Source organism: Pholis gunnellus, assembly GCF_910591455.1.
Source record: "Pholis gunnellus genome assembly, chromosome: 22".
NCBI lineage: Eukaryota > Metazoa > Chordata > Actinopteri > Perciformes > Pholidae > Pholis > Pholis gunnellus.
Genome location: NC_136549.1, coordinates 10,977,980 through 10,997,076, shown reverse-complemented (window position 1 = coordinate 10,997,076; position 19,097 = coordinate 10,977,980). Strand labels below are relative to the sequence as shown.

The 19,097-nt window shown below is 41.9% G+C and overlaps 1 protein-coding gene across 1 annotated transcript in view; it reads right to left on the bottom strand.

Annotated features, from left to right (window-relative positions):
* The window catches only part of cacna1c (calcium channel, voltage-dependent, L type, alpha 1C subunit), a gene marked incomplete at both ends in the record, with an annotated part of 164,460 nt that overhangs the window by 27,639 nt on the left and 117,724 nt on the right, over positions 1 to 19,097 (bottom strand). Inside the window, 16 exons of the mRNA XM_079183765.1 lie at positions 1,654 to 1,760; positions 2,106 to 2,165; positions 3,468 to 3,597; positions 3,782 to 3,914; positions 4,493 to 4,562; positions 4,690 to 4,828; positions 5,461 to 5,575; positions 5,987 to 6,107; positions 6,246 to 6,447; positions 6,694 to 6,845; positions 6,960 to 7,033; positions 7,112 to 7,272; positions 9,131 to 9,157; positions 12,245 to 12,335; positions 15,892 to 15,960; positions 18,819 to 18,903. Of these exons, the coding sequence (XP_079039891.1) occupies positions 1,654 to 1,760; positions 2,106 to 2,165; positions 3,468 to 3,597; positions 3,782 to 3,914; positions 4,493 to 4,562; positions 4,690 to 4,828; positions 5,461 to 5,575; positions 5,987 to 6,107; positions 6,246 to 6,447; positions 6,694 to 6,845; positions 6,960 to 7,033; positions 7,112 to 7,272; positions 9,131 to 9,157; positions 12,245 to 12,335; positions 15,892 to 15,960; positions 18,819 to 18,903 (1,736 nt within the window). The remainder of the gene's footprint in view (positions 1 to 1,653; positions 1,761 to 2,105; positions 2,166 to 3,467; positions 3,598 to 3,781; positions 3,915 to 4,492; positions 4,563 to 4,689; positions 4,829 to 5,460; positions 5,576 to 5,986; positions 6,108 to 6,245; positions 6,448 to 6,693; positions 6,846 to 6,959; positions 7,034 to 7,111; positions 7,273 to 9,130; positions 9,158 to 12,244; positions 12,336 to 15,891; positions 15,961 to 18,818; positions 18,904 to 19,097) is intronic.

The window sequence follows — 19,097 nt, the reverse complement described above, 5'->3', positions numbered from 1 at the left end:
TTTACACAGGAAGGTAAAGTTCAAGGGCAGTTAAAGGTAGTTCATGTGGAGTGGGATTTTCATCAGCAACATATCAGTCAAACCAGCTGTGAAGATATCTTATAGTGATACAATCCAGACAAATGTGAAGTGAATTTGAAAGGTTTTTAAATGTAGCAAAAATACAAAAGTTGTGCTTCAGTTAACTGGGTTGAAGGGAAAGATTAACCTGTTACACACTATTTGATTCTAAATCGTTTCCATAAAAAGAAAAAAAGTATCAAACCAGCCACACTGCCACAGCTCTATTATGTGAACCCATGTTCGCCGTATTTCACGCTGTCAACACACAATATCACGAGACTACACAGGATATTTGCAACTGCTCATTTGCATATTAAATGACTAACATCTCTATAAAGTTTTGCTTTACGTCAACGTGCACAGATACGTAAATGGAAACATGGCGAGAGAGGTATACATTTAAAGTATATCCCCAGAGAGATATTGGGTAGTCACAGTACTGAAGGAAAATGTGCAGTAAATACTGAGACTGGAGCAAAAAAAACAATCGGTTTATAGACGCCACTAAATGCAGCACCATCACAATTCATTTGACTGTAATGTTTTCAAGAAGAATCCCACACACTTGCTACTTTTAACAGGAGAAAACCACTGAGTTTGAGCATTAAGGTGCCGTTTCTATTGCCCAGGAGAGTTCAGCCTATCCAGAAACATGACAACTGAGACATACAAATATGTCAAAGAGTAGATTACCAAACATATTAACTAGATGTGACGGGTAGCTATAACATTAGAGGACACAGGGGGAACCACTCCCCCCAGAAAAAAAAAACAATCTCTGCATCAAAAGCAATTATGCTGATGCCTGTATAGAGATATTTTTGGTGCAAAAGCCTTCCGTGTGTTTGTAATAGCAAATCACCCATTTATTATCATTACAGTATAATCCCATTAAACCTTCGCCTGTTCTTAACATCAGAGATTACAGCCTTGTGTTTGTTTCCCTTGCTCTGACGAAGGCTTCGACTAAAACTCTCCAAGGCCGTAGAAACACCAAATCAAAAGAGTGACAGCTTTACACAGTTAAGGTGAAGGTTTGTTAAGGGGGTTATTAATGCGGACTAATATGGACTTACGTCGAGAAGTCTAGTCTATTAAGCATTAGAGACAGAGAGTGTAGCATAGCATATTAAACATCAGAAATATCACAGCATTTCAAGGAGTTAATTGCTACAAGAAGCAGTGAAAATATTTAATAAACATCACAAAGAGAAAAAAAGGGGGACTGGAGTAATGAAGTGTAAAATAGTTAGAGAATAGAGGGAAGTGTGAAGCATGGGGCAATTTACATTAACACAATCGTTTTCCTCACTTTACCACTTGATTTATGTGTTCTTGGACTGGACTAGTGTCTCATGCACTCGTCATTATCTGGCTGCCTAGTCCGGTCCTTTGACATGTAATAGCACAAATGTATGTTTGATGATATTCTAAGCTTCGCTGGTGAAGTCGCTTGGAATCGCTGCCAAAAAAAAAAATCGTTGGTTGTATCAGTGCACACAATTTTGATTAAAATATGCTGAAGCAGCGAACGATTTAACTGGGACAACAGTATAAAACATGCATGAGCAAACATTAAATTGCACTCACTGTATTCCAGAGGAGATGAGAGACACACTGACAACCACCAGGTCCAAAATATTGAAATAGTTTCTACAGAATGAACCTTTATGGACGAAGGCCCCATAGGCTGTCATCTGTAGGGGTCAAAGTTCATGATTTAGAGTCAACTAAAGAGGCTAAATCACAGGTTAGTAGTGTACATGGGGAGCACATATGATGCATAGTGATACCGACTGCCTTATCTTTAACACTGAGCAGGGATTTAATATTATCTGAGAGTAGCTGGTCATTGTTTTAACTTTTTTTAAGTGAGGGTTTACTACCAAGGACACATACTTGAAGATATTTGAATGACTATTTATTGCTATCATACACGTGGAAGCTGTGTAAAAATACGTTTGGGATCTCGTGAATGTAATACTTTAGCACTTACAGATAATAAGGACCCCTTATTGTACATCACAAACATTAAATACTACCTTAAGAATGATCTCTATGGTGAAGAGTCCAGTAAAGACATGGTCTGCATAGCCCAGGATCTAAAAAAGCAACAAAGGGAGTCATTGTTTTTAGTTCAGGGATACCATTACCATGAGGACTAATGTACACTACACAATATCATTACAGGGATTAAAACAATATTCAATGGCTTTCATTATGTCATCCTTTGTATTTGTAATAATACTAACCCTAAGACAAAATTGTGACCGAGCTTGTACAACACGTTCCAAGGCTGAATGAATTCAGCAACCTTTAAAACTTAACCCAATGTAAGCCGACCTGGCCAATTTTAGATTCGACCAGTAAGAAAACAACTGCGTAAAAGGTCTAAGCTTCCATGGAATCGTTTACATGGTTAAAAACAAAGAGAGAAACAGGAGGAAGTGCAGTTTTTCCGGGGGTTGAGGCTGAACTTATGGTCAGCTGTAGCATCGTCCTGGATGACTCCACAACAAATAATAAAGCTGAGGTTCAGGTCCAAGGATAATGAATTCCGATTGGACTAAAATAGACTTTGAAAACAGAGCAGCATCTGAAAAACAGGATGTATAATACGCTATAATAAGGTTTCAGACTAAGTTCCATTGAGGTAGACTAATATCCAGCCGCCTATACCATCGCCAAGGAAAACACAATAAAGCAGATCTTTAATAGCCCAGAGGGGATGTTGCTGACTGAGAGAAGAACAAATACACAAACACACAGAGTTCAGTCTTTACATTAGACTTGAGCTTACAAATGACACCCATAAACACTAAACAACATTAATACATAAGCTATATGGTGATGCTCTATACCTGCAGTGAAGACATTGTCTCCATGGACACATATAGTACATGTTTTGACATTTAACAGTTTGGCCTAAGGCAGAGTATACAGTCTCAGCTGCTGTATGCAAATCAATATATGCCACTTCTTATTAATACACTTCATACAGTCTTGGTTAAATGGGGGATAGTAAAACAGTAAAACATTTTAACCATATTTCTTGGCTGCACGTGTTAATGTTAAGTTGCCAGCCTGGCTCAATAAAAAAAAAGTTAAATTGACAAGACAAAGCTGAACAGGCGCTTCACATCTTCTTAACATGTAGTTAATCTTGGTTACAGTACTCTGGAAGAAATCTCATTAAGTGTAACAGACCAGTCACAATAAGCTTCGGTTCCTCTATATGTTGCTGTCGGCTATAATCCCTTTAGTACAGAATGAGTGTGTGTGGGCAACTAATGATGACTACAATGTTTGCCTCTGTCTGTGCCTTAATGTACAGTCGGCCTAATATGTGTCTATACTGTATTTATACTGTAATACAAGTTTTTTTTTTATAGTGTGTGTGTTACCTGGTTTCTGAAGGAGTCGTTCTTGACCGGGTCCTCTGCTGCCAGACTGATGCTGCTGAGCAGGATGAAGAAGAGGATGAGGTTGGTGAAGATGTTGTGGTTGACGATCTTATGGCAAAGAACCCTGAATCTAAAAAAACAAAGTGAGAAAAACATATTTGAGTCACTTGTTACGATAATAATAGGACATTTTATACGATCAGATAGAGAAGGGAACAAATAGGATGGAAAAATACGGGGGGAGACGGACAGATTAGATAAAAACAGAAGAGAGGAGGGGAAGAAATGAAGGTCAGGCATAAGTGTCCTCTTACTTGTTGGTGTGGCTGAAGACGAAGAAAGCGCGAGCCTCAGGCATGGGAATGGCCTTCTCCTTCAGCTGAATGTCGGAGAGCGGCCTCGGCCTCGGGCCCACTGGCATCTCTGGCTCTTCGTCGTCATCGTCTCCTGATGAGAGGGAAGAAAAAGCAAATAGTTAATCGTAAATAGGAGGAAATTAAATGCTGACAATAAGTGGAGCCTGGCTTAAAGTTTTAAAGTCTATGTGCCTCAGCAGAAAGTCACACAAAGGAACATTTGCAACCTGTTGACACTGATATTAAGCAACGCATTAAAACACGGTTGTTGAGCAGCTTTGTGTATTTACATGTTGGTAATACTGAAGTTTGTGAACATATCTACTTTGAAGAAAAGTGACAAAAATAGCCTCGTTAAATATGTAAAAATAAAGACCAAAACATTGCTGGATATAAGATATCACTAGCCAGCCGTGCCAGAAAGGAAGGTTCCAGAAGTGAAAAATCCCATTTAAATTCTGAATCGAGAATTTTTATTATCAGCCGTAATGTCGTAAACATCCAAGCTGCCACGAACTGAGAGATTGTGAACCGATTTTTACATTCTCCTGTAAAAGCCACGAGTCTGTATGACAGCAACCTTGTTTTAAGAAAAACATTTTAATCTGGATTTATCTAATCTAATCACTCCTCCATAAACACATGACATCGACCTGGTTTGTGGGTTACCTGTGTAATCATTGGCCGGGTATGGGTTCTTCTCTTCACTCTCATCTGCACAGTAGTCATCCATGGTAATCTGCAGAGACAGAGAGCATTGTATTTATTTAACTCATTAATTTCTCTGACAACACGCACACTTGTGCTGTTTGAGGTCTGTTATTACTTTGGTCTTTCTTGAGGTGTGTGTGTGTGTGTGTGTGTACCTTAGTAGCAGTGTTTGTCTCTCCATCAGAGGTGATGGACTTCAGCTCTATCTTCTCCTTCTTCTTCTTCTTCTCCTTCTTCTTCTCCTCCTCCAGAGGCGGCTTCTCGTTGGCATGACGTTTCTCTGGACAGGCCAACCTGGAGACAGAGGGAGGAGAAGAAGATTAGCATCTTTCCCCCTTCTCTTAACCCTAGCGATGTCAGCCCCATCGAATCACATCTAAATGAACTAAATAAATAAACACTTAGATTTTCAATGACGGGGAGTAGTTCAATCACAGTGCCGTTATAATCACAGTCAAACACAGAGTGCGCACTCAAGTGGTTGTTTTCCATCACACTTTTTTTCACAGATCAATACAGGCTGCAACCAAAAAGGAGACATTTAATGATTTGTGCCACTGAGGGGGACACTATCATCCTCCGCTGCTCTGAGATCTCACATTACCATTGCTGACAAATTACCTTCTGTACTGAATGAGGCGCTGAAATTACCCAATAAAATTGGTTTAGACGAAAAAGCAAAGCAGACAAATGTCAGCGTGTCTCTAAAACATAATAATATGTTCATGTTCTAATTGTTAAGCATTTTTAGTACTTTGATTTCGAGGCTCCAGTATCCGCATCCTTAAATGCCTCTCGGCATAATTGCCTTGAGGTTGGGAGAACTCTCTCACTCCCTCTCTTTCTCCCGACCGTTTGTTTCTGGTGTTTCTCAGACTTATCGTCAGCCAACCGTCTCCCTGTCTTTCTTTCTCTTTCTGCTTTACCTGGCAAGCTTTTTCCTCTCCTTCTCCTCTTCCTCCTCTTTCTGGGCGGATGTCAGGCTCTCAGCGTCTGCCAGATTGTCGACAGCAATGGCCAAGAAGACATTCAGTAAGATATCTGTTCAGAGGGTTGAAGCTAAGGATGTTGCTGACCAGATCATGTGTGTGGTTGGTTGCAAATGTTCCTGTGTAGACTAAGTGGATAATTAGAAATCTTTCTGCATCTGAAAGACACTGAACTGTTAGAGTAGAGAAACTAAGTGAGGGCTTCATGAGTGATGTCATACAAAACAGACCCTTCCCTCCTGCTTCCACATCCTAAATAGGGGTAAGATTTAATTCAAATCACAACCAGACCCAATGTTATGTGGTTGATAGGATGCAATTTAACAGAATCAGAACACAAGACTCCAGACTTTTGATTTTTTGGTTCTTGTCATCACTCATCGCCCCTCCACCTCTCTTCAGATCCACTTCATATAGGCTGTTATGTAGCTACTTTATGTTGGGCTCAGTTGAGGCAGGATACAGTTTCCGCAGATGAAGAGGATGATGAAGTAGATGCAGACCAGCATGCCGGGGAAGGACGGTCCACCGTACGCCATGATACCATCATACATCACAGAGTTCCAGTCCTCTCCCGTTAGGATCTGTGGAGAAAGAAAGAAATTCAAATCTTGAGAAAATCAGTCATCATTTCATGGACACAAGCTGAGAATAGAAGACAGACCCAGATGGAAGAAAAACAAACACAAGATGCAGACCAGAAATATTTGCAGTATCATTACCTGAAACACGGTGAGCAGGGACTGGGGAAAGTTGTCAAAGGTGCTGCGTCTGGTCTCGTCGAAGTTGAACTTCCCCCCAAACAGCTGCATGCCGAGCAGGGAGAAGATGATGATGAAGAGGAAGAGCAGGAGCAGCAGGGAAGCAATGGAGCGAACAGAGTTTAGAAGGGAGGCCACCAGGTTGGACAGGGAGTTCCAGTATCTGTGGGAGAGACATCCGGTTAACATGTGTGCATGCTCACAAACAGAAGTACATATAGGTGTAAAAGAAGATAACTAAATATTTCCTTTCTTATGAGCATCCTGAGGACATTTGGCAATACAATAGTTGCAAGTGTGTTTCAGTATCCAGTGCAGCAAGAGGCGACTTTCAAATGTTAATGTATGTGTGTGCGGAAGGGCAACGGGATACTCAATAATCGTCGATATTCAAAACGTCTAAACTAACCTGGTTATTTTGAAGATTCTCAGCAGGCGTACGCAGCGCAACACAGAGATGCCGAGAGGAGACATGACCTTGGTTTCCACCAGAATGGTCTCAAGAATTCCTCCACACACTACGAAGCTGTCGAAGCGATTGAAGAGCGAAACAAAGTACGCCTGTGGAGAGTTCAGAGAGGAGCAAAATTTAAGGGAGTTTACATTTCTCTTGACAAACAATACAATATTTTCCCATGCAACCTATTTTGAGGAAAATAATGCTTAGCCACCGACCTGCAGACCCAGACTGTACATCTTCAACAGCATCTCACCAGTGAAGAGTGCTAGCAACACCTTGTTGGCTATGTCTGAGGAGGAGGAAAGACAGGAGAGTAAGAAAAGAGGGAAGAGGAAACAAGGGAAGAATAAAACGTGTGCTCACGTACCTTGTACATCTGTTAACCACTGAGGCTGCTGGTGATGTTCAGAGGCGATGGTCAGAGTGTTGAGGAAAACCAGGAAGATGACCAGCCAATAGAAAACCTGCGATTTGACCCCTGCCCGGCACTTCCTCCTACACAGCCTGTTCCACCTCCGAGAGTATCGACTGAGGAGGAAGAAGCAGAGATTGAGAGATGGGGAGGTGAGTAGGGAAGGGAGAGAGGACAGGTGGGGAAAAGGAGGGACGTGGGAAAGAGAGCAGAGAAGCAGACGAGGGAGGAAAGAAAGAGGAGAGGGCCCATGAGAGAAGAAAGAAGGGAAAAAACGAAATCATTATCAAAAGAAACAAACAGCGGATGAGAGAGAAGAAAAAGAAAAGAGTCAATTAGTCTGTCGACAAAGTAGTGATGACATCATCCCTTGACCGGTGGTAGTCTCTTGTTGAGCTGTGGAGCGGTTAGTCATCCTCAAAGACATTTCACACCAAGAAAAAGCCAGTATGATGAGCTTTGTTGCAGAACGAGATATGCACCATTTCAACGCTTATTCTTCTGAAATGATTGAAGGGACAAATTGAAATATGTCACACCGTGATTCACACTTGAAGGGAAATTCCTGCTTCAAATGGAGAAAATGTCTTTCTTTTTTAGACAATTCAAGATGTTGTTCGGTGTTGTTATGTACACAAGGTCTTTTGCACTTTTCCTGCCCACTACTGTTAAAAAATAGTTTCTGGTAATTGCCAGCTTCACACCTCTCACACACTCACCTACACTGATGTACCGATGATCGTGCCACTGAAATTCGTCCAGACTCTTGTGCAGTATTTGCACAGAGGCAAACAGTGGTGTGTAATTACAAGAAAATCTATCAGGAAATCTATCAGACCAATCAGCTTTTATTCATAACAACTAAATGAATCCAGACCATAACGGCCCTAATCAATCATCTGTCTCTTTCTGTTGTGGGTGTCTATTGATTATTCACCCTTAATCCCTTCCTCCACAACAACAGACATGGTTGCAAGGAGATTTCACAGCTCACCAGGAAGTGTTGTTCTTCCCTGCCTATACCAGAGTGCGTATGAGCTATTTAGAGTCATGTACGGCACACAGCGGCTTCTCCACGATGCACACACTGAATGTTACACGAGACACAACTCACAACACAAGCGGACATGCATTCCTACAGAAAAAGACATTTCTAATGTCTATGATTGTTATTTGAGGAATCGTATTGTGTAGCCTTACAAAACAACCCGCGCTACAGTCATTTTTTCATATTAACATGTACAACAACTGTCCCTGATAGGAATAAATAGACCTCATTCATTTTTTAGAAAATGACCCAATTTCCTTTAATGAATATTTTCAAAATTTTGGAAAAAACCCTCAATTGCTTTCATGCAGCGAGTTAGATGAGAAGATTAAATCCACTGTTATATACGAAGCTACAGCCAGCAACCAGTTAGCTTAGCTTAGAGTGGAAACAGGTGGACAAAGCCAACCTGGCTCTGTCCAAAGGTAAAACAAATATTATGGTGCCCAGCCAAGTAATAGGCTTGCCAATAACCTCCCTTGAACCATAACTTGACATTTTTAAGCGTTTTTTTGTACGGATTAAACAAAGGAGATAAATCATGTTAATTAGTGAGCTTTAGCGGTGCTGGTAGGCTGGTCTTGTTGACTTAGCCAGGCTAGCTGTTTACCCCTGCTTCCAGTCTTTGTTCTAAGCTAAGCTAACTGGCTGTAGATTGGTATTTACCATACAGACATGAGAGTAGTATTGATCTTCTCGTCTAACTCTTTGCAAGAAAGAAACTATTTTCTAAAAGCAGAACTATTCCTTTACAGAGCAAAGCTCTCTATCTCTCTCTCTCTGTCAGTTTGTCTGTGTTTCTTTTGCATGACTATAGAAAAGCAAAAAACACACACACACACGCACACGCACACACACATCCAGCGACCACAGCAGTAGAGACATTAGAGCAGGTGAATTGAAAGACGATGATAACATGTACTAACCTGAACTTGGATTTGGAGATCCTATTTCTGGAACACAGAAAACAGAATGGATTATACACACACACACACACATAACACACACAGACAGGTAGACAACATGAAAGGGGTGATTTGAAAGTGATATTTGCGTTAGCAAATATGTTGCTTCAACAACTTAGTGTGGGCCCAGAATGCCCTGCCTTTTTGTAAATGCAGTTACTTTACATCACCAAATGAACCTTTAAACGATAGTTCAGAGGTGGACTACACTAATCAAGCATAAAAGCTGACAGTCTTGTATTCTTTCTGCAGAACTGAATGAACATCAGTAATTCGCCCTCTTTCCTTTTGAGCAAATCACCCCAAGAACATATACATACATACAGTGGAATCCAGTCAAAAGAAGAAAAAAAGCTACAAGTTTGGATTTCCTCCAATCAGTCCTGGTGTGAAAAAACACAACGTATGTGAATAGAAACATGTCTGTTGATTGTTCACCACTGTAACAGCAAAAGGTACATACATAAAGTACTGAGGACAAGAGATTATGGAAGACATTGTCTCTGAGAGGAGAGAAGAGGAGAGAAGAGGAGAGAAAAGAAGAGAAGAGGATAGGAGAGGAGAGGAGAGAAGAGAAGAGGAGAGAAGAGAAGAGGGGAGAAGAGGAGAGGAGAGAAGAGGAGAGGAGAGGAGAGAAGAGGAGAGAAGAGGAGAGAAGAGACGAGGAGAGAAGAGAAGAGGGGAGAAGAGGAGAGGAGAGAAGAGAAGAGAAGAGAAGAGGAGAGGGGAGAAGAGGAGAGGAGAGGAGAGAAGAGGAGAGAAGAGGAGAGAAGAGGAGAGAAGAGGAGAGAAGAGGAGAGAAGAGAAGAGGAGAGAAGAGAAGAGGGGAGGAGAGGAGAGAAGAGAAGAGAAGAGGAGAGAAGAAGGGAACAGGACAGAAATTCCCACGGTGGAAATTTGACACATATCTGCTATAGTGTTTGAGTAACCTGATCTGACCACGGGGCAACATTATAGGCCGACGCTCTTCTCTCAGCCAAAGGTTGCTCAATGACTCAAAAGAGAGCTCAGTACTATCACATGCTGTAATGAGCTTTAAGGGACTTGTTGTGAGCAACTGTGCACCGGCTTTGTTTGTAAAAGCAGATGACCTGCTGACTGACTGAAGCAATGAAATGACTCACTGACTGACTCGACGATAGAATAAAATGACTGACTGGCTGGATATGGAGGCTGACAGTACACGCGTCTCTTCTCTCTATGTGTCCGTCTCGATTATGGAGATCAGCGGGCGTCGAAGTAGCTCCTACCCCGAGGTCTGTCTCCATAGCAATGTGAAGAAGAACTGACACACACTGAAAGTCTGCAGATTTATCTCCTAATAGTGTGAGCACATGCCCCGAGCCAGACTTGTTGCAGTCTCACGGAGGAAGGATGAGAGCTCGTATTTCTTGGCAAGCTCCGATCACAGTGGAAGCCACTTGTTTAAGCACGACTATTGCAGGTGCAAACTCTGAAGCTCTATTGTGGTTCATAAAGAAGGAGTTCGATGCTGAGTGTAGACCTACATTATCATTATTAGTGCATATTTTTGGGGGTTTGGAATGTTGATTGGACAAAAACAAAAAACATTTGAAGATGTCGACTAAGCTTCTGGGAAATTATAATTCATTTTACAGACAAAACGATTTACAACATGGCGCAACATACGCTTTAAATGAATGATACAAATGACTAATTTGCTGGTGTCACTATAGCTTCTATTTGGCTTTTTTTTGTTCGGAGTTGTTCTTGGTCTGATGGGACAAATAAACGCAAACAACATAAAGACAGACGTAACAGATGGACAGCAAGAGTGCAGATGAACAACAGTGTGCCATCGAAGTGTACCCACTGGCTCTCCTGTGTCTCTCGTCGACCTCTGAAGTATTTCACACAGCACAGTGACTTTCTCTATTCAGTTCTACTCTATTCTGCTGCGTGCGCCGCGATGCAGCGTTCTGTATGTAGGTGTGTTTGCTCGTGTGTGTGTGCTGAAGTGGGCCCGCTGGGGTCACGGCTCCTGCGCGGCCTTCTGTCTAAGAAAGAAAGCGATGCACTTGTTTGAATAATGTAAAAAATAAAAAAAAATGAAAGGAGAAGGGGGGGAGCAGGTGCAAGTGAGTCAGCTGTTCGTGAGCTCCCACAGGGGAGGAGGAAAGCACTTTACTAACAAACACACAAAGGGGAGAGAGAAAGAGCAGAAACAGGCGGAGAAAAGAAGAAAAGGAAAAAATACATGGATTAGATGAGACGGAGACACGAGAGATCTTCTGCTTTTCTACGTTTTTTGACGTCTTCTCTCATTTCTTCTTCTGTTAATGAATGTACAGAATGCCTTCAGTGAAGAACGTCTCAGACATATTCTGTGACGAGTACTTTACAAGAGAAGTTCAAATTCTGCGACGCTTTGACGTATGAAACCTTTTCATAATCCAGCTGGAAAACTTAAAAATACACAGTGTAATGTACAAACTATAGACCTGTATTTCACAACTTGTGAAAATGTACTTTTTTGTACGACCAAAAACAAGATTAAACACACAAACATTTTCAGCAATGCAACAAAAAAAAGATCGAGCAACTAGAACCAACGTCAGACTGCAATGGTGTTGTTACGTTGTAGTGTACTAGAATACAGAATAAAGCACGGTGGTTTATTGTTAGCCCGACCCCCGTTTCATCAAGGTCACAGATTTCTTTGGGGGGAAGGAGTAATTTAATTAGCTGTGAAAATAAAAAAAAGACCTCCTCCGGAAACAGCAACTCGGTTTAGCTGCCTCCTCAGATCCACCATGGCTCTCCCTGTCAAGTTTTCCCGTTTAGAGTACGATGACAACCCACCGTCACTCTGCTCTCCTCTAGCCAGTGAGCTTGACGAGACAGAGGTCTGGCTTTGTGAGATCAGTGAAAGGCAGAGCCACTTGTGCCGTGGCTAACGTTCAAGTGCTAACACAGGGGAAGATGCTTGATAGAGTTCATCCTTGAGATTGACAGAAGGTGACCGAGAGAGAGAGAGAGAGAGAGAGAGAGAGAAAGAGCTGAGCAATAGAAGGATGAGAAGAGGTTGTGTATGAGAGAAGGTGAGGTACTTACGCTAGCCGGGTACAGCAGGTCTCCCCCTCCACGTCTCCCCCGGGGGCGTTGTCTGTGTTGACTGATTCATTCTCACTCGCTGGCATGCTCACTGAGGGACGGAAAGGAGCCCGAGGAAAAGAGGAGACAGATATAGAACGAAAGACAGAAAAAAAAGAGAGAGAGAGAGAGAGAGACAAAGCTGAATTAACAGGCCAGGTCAAAAGGGCTGTACAATCAATCTCGTGCCGTTTTTTTTTTACTGTATTGCTTTAAACCTTGAGCTGAAATCATTGTGGACCCCAGAATGTCCGTCAACTTTACAAATGAATTAGTACACACACACACACTTAAAAGCTACAAAGTACATCAAGACTTGTATCGGTAAATACTGAGGGCTGCACTCGATTCTGTTAATCAACTCATCTGATTTCCATAAAATTATTAAGCAATCTTTTATAAATCTATACAGTATATATCTGCACTTATTGCCTCAACTAATTACACGCTTAGTTTCCATACCAGCAATATTTACCAGTTAGGCTTCCTGGGACACAAGCCCTGCAACAGCTATTAGGAAGGGTTTTCACCTCTAAGCTGAAGGTTTGCTAAATTCCAGGTGAACTAAATCTGAACAAAACCCTTTTGTGATTTCATAGCTCATGGAGATTGAAAGAAAACACATGCTGGAGATTTTGGTCTTTGGTCTGCAAACCTTGCGGGGGATGTTTGAGCTTAATTGCAGCCAAGTTTGAAAAAGAAAAAAAACTGTAATGCTTTTTATTCAGGCTTCTAAACTTTAATCCCGCTGTGAGAGCTTTGGCGGGATTTATGTCAACGCAAACATCTGAAAATTAGTTAATTCACTTTTTTTGCAGTTGTATAAACAGGTAGGAAGCTCACAGAGCCCAATCTGTCTTTGTTTATAAAGCCACAAGGAGACTGCAAATGTGTCACTTTATCCTTATTTTAATTGTAGTGGTGGATAAAGACGGAAGGATGCTGGGACGGTGGAGGCAGAGACAGCTGTTGGGGAAGGACAGGAGTAATATAAATGGGCTGTTAAGGATGGAAAAGTGTTAAAGAGGAAAATGAGGGGGAACGTTGAGGGGAGGGGGTGACGCGAGCATCGAGGGAGGTATGGCTGGAAGGAGAGGGGAAAAAATGGGATGAATGTGGGGATGGCTGGTTCAGAGACTGATATGAAGTGATACATTGCTTTTTATTGCTTCTGTCAGTCTTTGGCTGCCTGCGGGAATGAGCTGCAGCTCTTTCACTGTCACCTCAAACACTTATTGTAACACCCTCTGGGTACCTGAGTCAGACACTGATATGAATCTCAATGCATCTCTTGTATTAAAGTAAAATATCTAGCGTTAAAAAGAGCAAAACCTACTCTTGCAAAACGACTCTTAGCATGAAACCAAGGGACATGATGGGCACTTAAGATGAGAGGGCATTTGAAAAAAAAAAAACCCGGAATAATCACAATCTTGATTTTAGTAACTCAAAAATACAGAGCTTGTCTTGTAATTGTGCTTTATTATCTCAGCTCCAGTATTATAAATCGCTTTCCAATAACAATTTTCAGCCCTGACATTGGCCCTTCTGCATGGCTAATGAGAATATTAATGCAGATTTTCTAATAGGATTAAGTTCCACATCAAAAAAGGAATAATGGTGAACTATGGCCAATGAACTATATGGCCATGAATAAAGATGAGTGAATTATGCCGTGCCAAACAAATAGGCTATAAAGTTAAGCAAAGAAAAGAATCAAGACAATCCTCGTACTAATAAAAACAAGAAAAAAAGGGTTTTGACAATGACGATAAAGCACAGCTATCTTTTTGTGGGCCTACCAAGGCAGATAACAAAGGATGTTTTTTTCTTATAATTGATTAAATACATACGAGTAAATAACATTTGCAGCATTCATAGGTTTAAGAACCTGTACATGTATATTTATATCTTTTTTTTTTGTAGCTGTGTTTTATTTGTAAGCACTTAGCTCACATAATACATCAAAGTAAGCCACAGTGAGCGAACACTGTGCTTTGCCACATGCTTGGTGATGGATGAATTCTGCGCTGTAGAGATCAGGACGGCCTCTCTGAACATTAAGGCCTCTGCTGCGAACACGCTGTATGTTCCTCAACCTCGACACATAACACCTGCTGCTACGCTACTTAGTTAAAAGCACTCGGGGCCCTCCGGTCTCTCCCGAGGCTAAAGCCTTTTCAAATATAAAACCAGCCGAGTGCCTTCTCCTCAATGGAGCTCTGAACTAGTTTAAAACCTATTGTTAGAGTAAACCCAAAAGACTTGAGACACGGAGAAGCGAAGGAAGGAACGAGCAGCATGAGAGGGAGAGAGATGGAAGGAGGGAGGGAACGAGGAAGACAGGGAAGGGTCACACTTTTACCAACTCAACCGAGGGACTCGTTCACTCTTAGCCATGTTGGCATGAGTGAATGAGTTGAAATATTAAATAACAGCACTGAAAATAACCAAACACCATAATGTACTGAACTGAATGATGACAAAAGTATTCAGTACTTGGGGGAAAAAAACGTGTGTGTGTGTGTGTGTGTGTGTCGTGTCAACATACCGAAAAAGGACTTAAGTCAGATATCTATTGTTCATGCCATCATCTCCATTGGCCATTTATAGATATTTCAAGCATTCCAAATTTCCAGAACCAAGCTGCCCTAAAGTGACTGTGAAATCACAGTTCACATCCTAGACACAATATTCAGAACATGAGGTTTTCATGCAGTTGAAATGTAATACAATACCGTAGTATTTTGAATTTTAGTCTCTCTTTTTTTGCTCACTAGGCAATTGTCACATTGTATTAGGGATTATGAATAAATAAATAATCCTTAAGCGGCTTGTTATCATGTAAGCACTCAACACTGAAGTCGGTAAAAAGAAGTATCTTACATGTCTACTCAACAATATGACAAGTGCTGAGAGAAACTTATAAAAAAGGCTAAAATTCAATTTGTTTCGCTATTTCTCTGTTATCTTTTATTATCAGAGCTAGCGTGGCTAGCAACAGTGCAGGGGGATTTTCAGGGAAAGGAATCTGAAACAACAAAGAGAGGACTGTGACATCACAAATACTATAAATGTTTTTAGTTGTCATGTGCAGTGTGTAAACCGCACTTTAATTGTTTTCTGTGATGACATTGTCCTCTTGGGGTATTTTTTCAGAAAAGTCAGGCAGATGCGAACGGTTTCCTTTCCTACGAACCTATTAAGGACAAAGTGTGGCTGCATCTCAATACAGAAATGATGTTTCCTCCTCCCGTCCTTAATCACTGTACTGACGGTTCTCGTCTTTTAGATTACACGCGGATCAAACAGCGTGAAGCGCGGTCAAGGTGACACACAATATTGTCTCCACTGCTGAGATAATATTAATGTGTACATGGCCTGGAGATTATTGTTCAGTGGAAGGTTCAGGAAGACGATAAGAACAAACTACTTTACAGTGTTGAGAGGCAGCCACTGGAAATAAGGTGCTTACTACAAAGCAGGAGGAGAGGAGAGGGAGAGGGAGAGGACAGGGAGAGAGGAGAGGAGGTGCAGTTCGCTTGCATGTCTAGAATCACGTTTCCAGTAAATCTTTAACTAGCGTTGGACCATGCAGACAGACGCACACGCCTTACGAAGGAAAGCCGCATTTTTCTTCACGGCTCCACGCAGGGACTGAAAACGCTGGCTCTTACCTGGGGATAGAGAGCACGGCTCAGCAACACAGACAAGACACACGCACACGCACGCACACACGCATGGATACACACAAATAGGCACCCACAGGCGGCACTAACGTGGAAATGCACACAAACTGTATATTCGAACACAAATAATCACGTGCGCTCGTTCCGGCACTGCTGACATACACGACCTGTTGCAAAGAAACATGATTGCTTCGGCAAAAAAAAATGACATTCTGTCTTCATAGTCACACCTCAGTGCATCACTCGAGCTATTACTGTAATTCGAGATGTATTACCAGCATAACTGGCAAGAAGACATGACTGCCTGTTTCTCTCTCGTACCGTTTAGACTTCCAGTCTCTTGTTTCATTGCCAGACTTTTCCATCGTGTTTGAACTAAAAACCTTCTCATTCTCTTCGCTACAGAGCAGAAACAGGTTGAATTCATTGGGAGGATTCAGATTCTAGAGAGTGGAGGAAGTGGACATTCAACAGCAGGTTGCTGGGTTGTTTTCACTGAGCACTGCACATTGCAATACATTCGTCCATCCTTTTGTCCGTCCGCTTGGCAAACTCAAAAGCTGTTGTTTTCAGTCCACTTCACCCCTTCCTCTCGCACTGTCTGCGTCGTCGTGAGCCCGTACAGCCGTCGGCGTGCTCCTCCATACTGGAGGTCTATCGATGGGTTCTGCACATTTTTTCAATCTAGCAAACATCTAGTACACCAGCATATATGCAAAGACACAGTCATACAGCTACACACACACGGTAGATAATCACAGTTATCCACATCAATTAACCAATCACTGATCACTTCAAGCATCGTATAAGCTTTACTTATGCAAGTGGTGTTCATTGATATATGTTTTATAACTTAGTGAAGACTTCACATCCTTCAGATTCCCTTGAGGAGTTGTGAGGTGTTCTCTGATCACCCCCCCCCCCTCCCACACACACACACACACACACAATTCCCTGTAGCTGTTCATGTAAAGATGGGATTATAGATAAGACAAGGCTGTGTGTGGTCTCTGTATGTGTGTGTGGTCATTCATATGACTTGTTCACAATGTTCTCTGTCCCAGATACCCTCCCTGTCACACACACACACTCCTTCTCTCTATATATTTCTATCCCTCTTTTATATCTCTGCATCTATTTTCCCTTCCATCTGTCTCTCTCCTACCCTTTCTTCTATTCTCTAAGTGTCCTGTCCATTCTTAGGACATGCGTGTGCGTGTGTGTGTGTGTGTGTGTGTGTGTGTGTGCGGTCTATGGAAAATGTCTGGTGCAGCAGGGACAAACTGCCCTCATTCATCTTCCCAGAGGAGGAGCCATCCATCGAGGAGAGAGGGAGACAGAGCAATATGGCTGAGTTGAGTTGGGCCAGTGACATGATTTTCCACCTACACAAACGAGGGGGATGATTGATCTCTCTGATGGAGAACTTCTTCTGATCACACATCAATCATTTTGGCCAAAGTTATATCATTTAATAAAAGCAATGGACTGAATCTTGCACTTGACTGATATCCACAGCTTGACTCTTTAAACGTAAATAGTTTTTTTCTAAAGCAAATCTGTTTTATCGTATATGTTATAAGCATATACTTATATTGGACTAGACTGGATCGAGCACTCACACAGTCTGTCTTGTGTTCCCCTACAACTAACTAGGGCTTGTCTGAACATTGCACATCGTTTAAGTGATACAGTACGAGGGGGAAAATCAAGAAAAGAAGCATCTAAATATTGTGATGTGACATTTCACAAAATTGGCCCAATTGGGGGGCCACGTTCTGTATTTGTTTGTTTGTTAACATATGCAAGCCACTGCTGCTGTGTTTTTGCCACTGATTGGCCCGGGGCAGCGATAACAGGTGATAACAAGGAGATTCGTTTTAGATTAGCCACGGGGGTACTGTGCCTTATTTTCATGTAAATAGGGTCGCGGTAATTCCTCGAGCTTCACTCACAGATTAGATCATCATTTATTATTTCTTTCCTCTTCCCTTGGCAGTCATTAGTGTTTCTCAGTATGAGCCACAGCTCTGCATCTTTAGTCCTCATCATTCGTTCATCATCAATGTGAGGAAGCTGAGCTCCAAGCACCGACGAAATAGTTCACAGTACACACTGTACATACTAAACAGTAAATAATAGTGAAGTATTTTGTCAAATCCCTGCCTCTCTTCCTCACCATCTCTATCTGGAGTTCTATCTATCTTCTCTAAGACTAACCCTCCAGGTCCAAAGAGGCCAGAGGTATACCTTTCCTCCCCCAGGAAATGTAGCACAGTCCTGGGGAGACATGTACCGATTTGTGGCTGCCTCTCTCTGGAGGTGTTGTGGAGAGAGACGAAGTGTTAATTTGTGTGTATACATTTCTGTCAGAACACAAACACACACAGTCCTAAGGGTGCATACCTACAGTGTGTGTGTGTGTGTGTTTGTCGTGTATATGTGAGCGTGTGCCCAGAGGCTGTTAGCTGCAGTCTGACACATTCCACTAATATCTAAACCGGTTTTAAACCTCAGGAGGGTTCTCAGCCAAAGCAAGCAGACAACATTAACATATTTTCAGCCTGTCAGTCACTTTGACTATGAACCACTACCATGTGATGAAAGACCAAACATTAGGTTCAACGCAAACATACTGTATGTACACTTATCCTCACGACTTCTTGTGTGCACGTTGCACCAAATATCTTCCGATACAAACAGGATCAATCCAGCCATGCTGTCTCACACAACGTCATACTCAACCCAAAACTGCCAATACCACCAAACAACAATTCATAAATCACACGCGCGCACACGCACGCACGCACGCACGCACGCACACACACACACGCCGTAGTACTCACGGTTTCTAGGTTTATCATCGTCCATGCCCTCCTCTTCATTCTCTGGGTCAATGTCTTCAGCCTGAGTGATCCAGTCTAAATAGCCCTGTATGTACACACACACACACACACACACAGAAAATACTGATTGGCCAGCAGTATTGAAAGCAGTCTTCTTATCAACAAAACTGCAGTCATCTGACATAAATTGGGAATTTTATGATTTAAAGGTTTCAGAATTGTTTATGTTTCTTGATTTTCCTCTACCAAACACCTTTAGATGATGTAAGAACACACAGT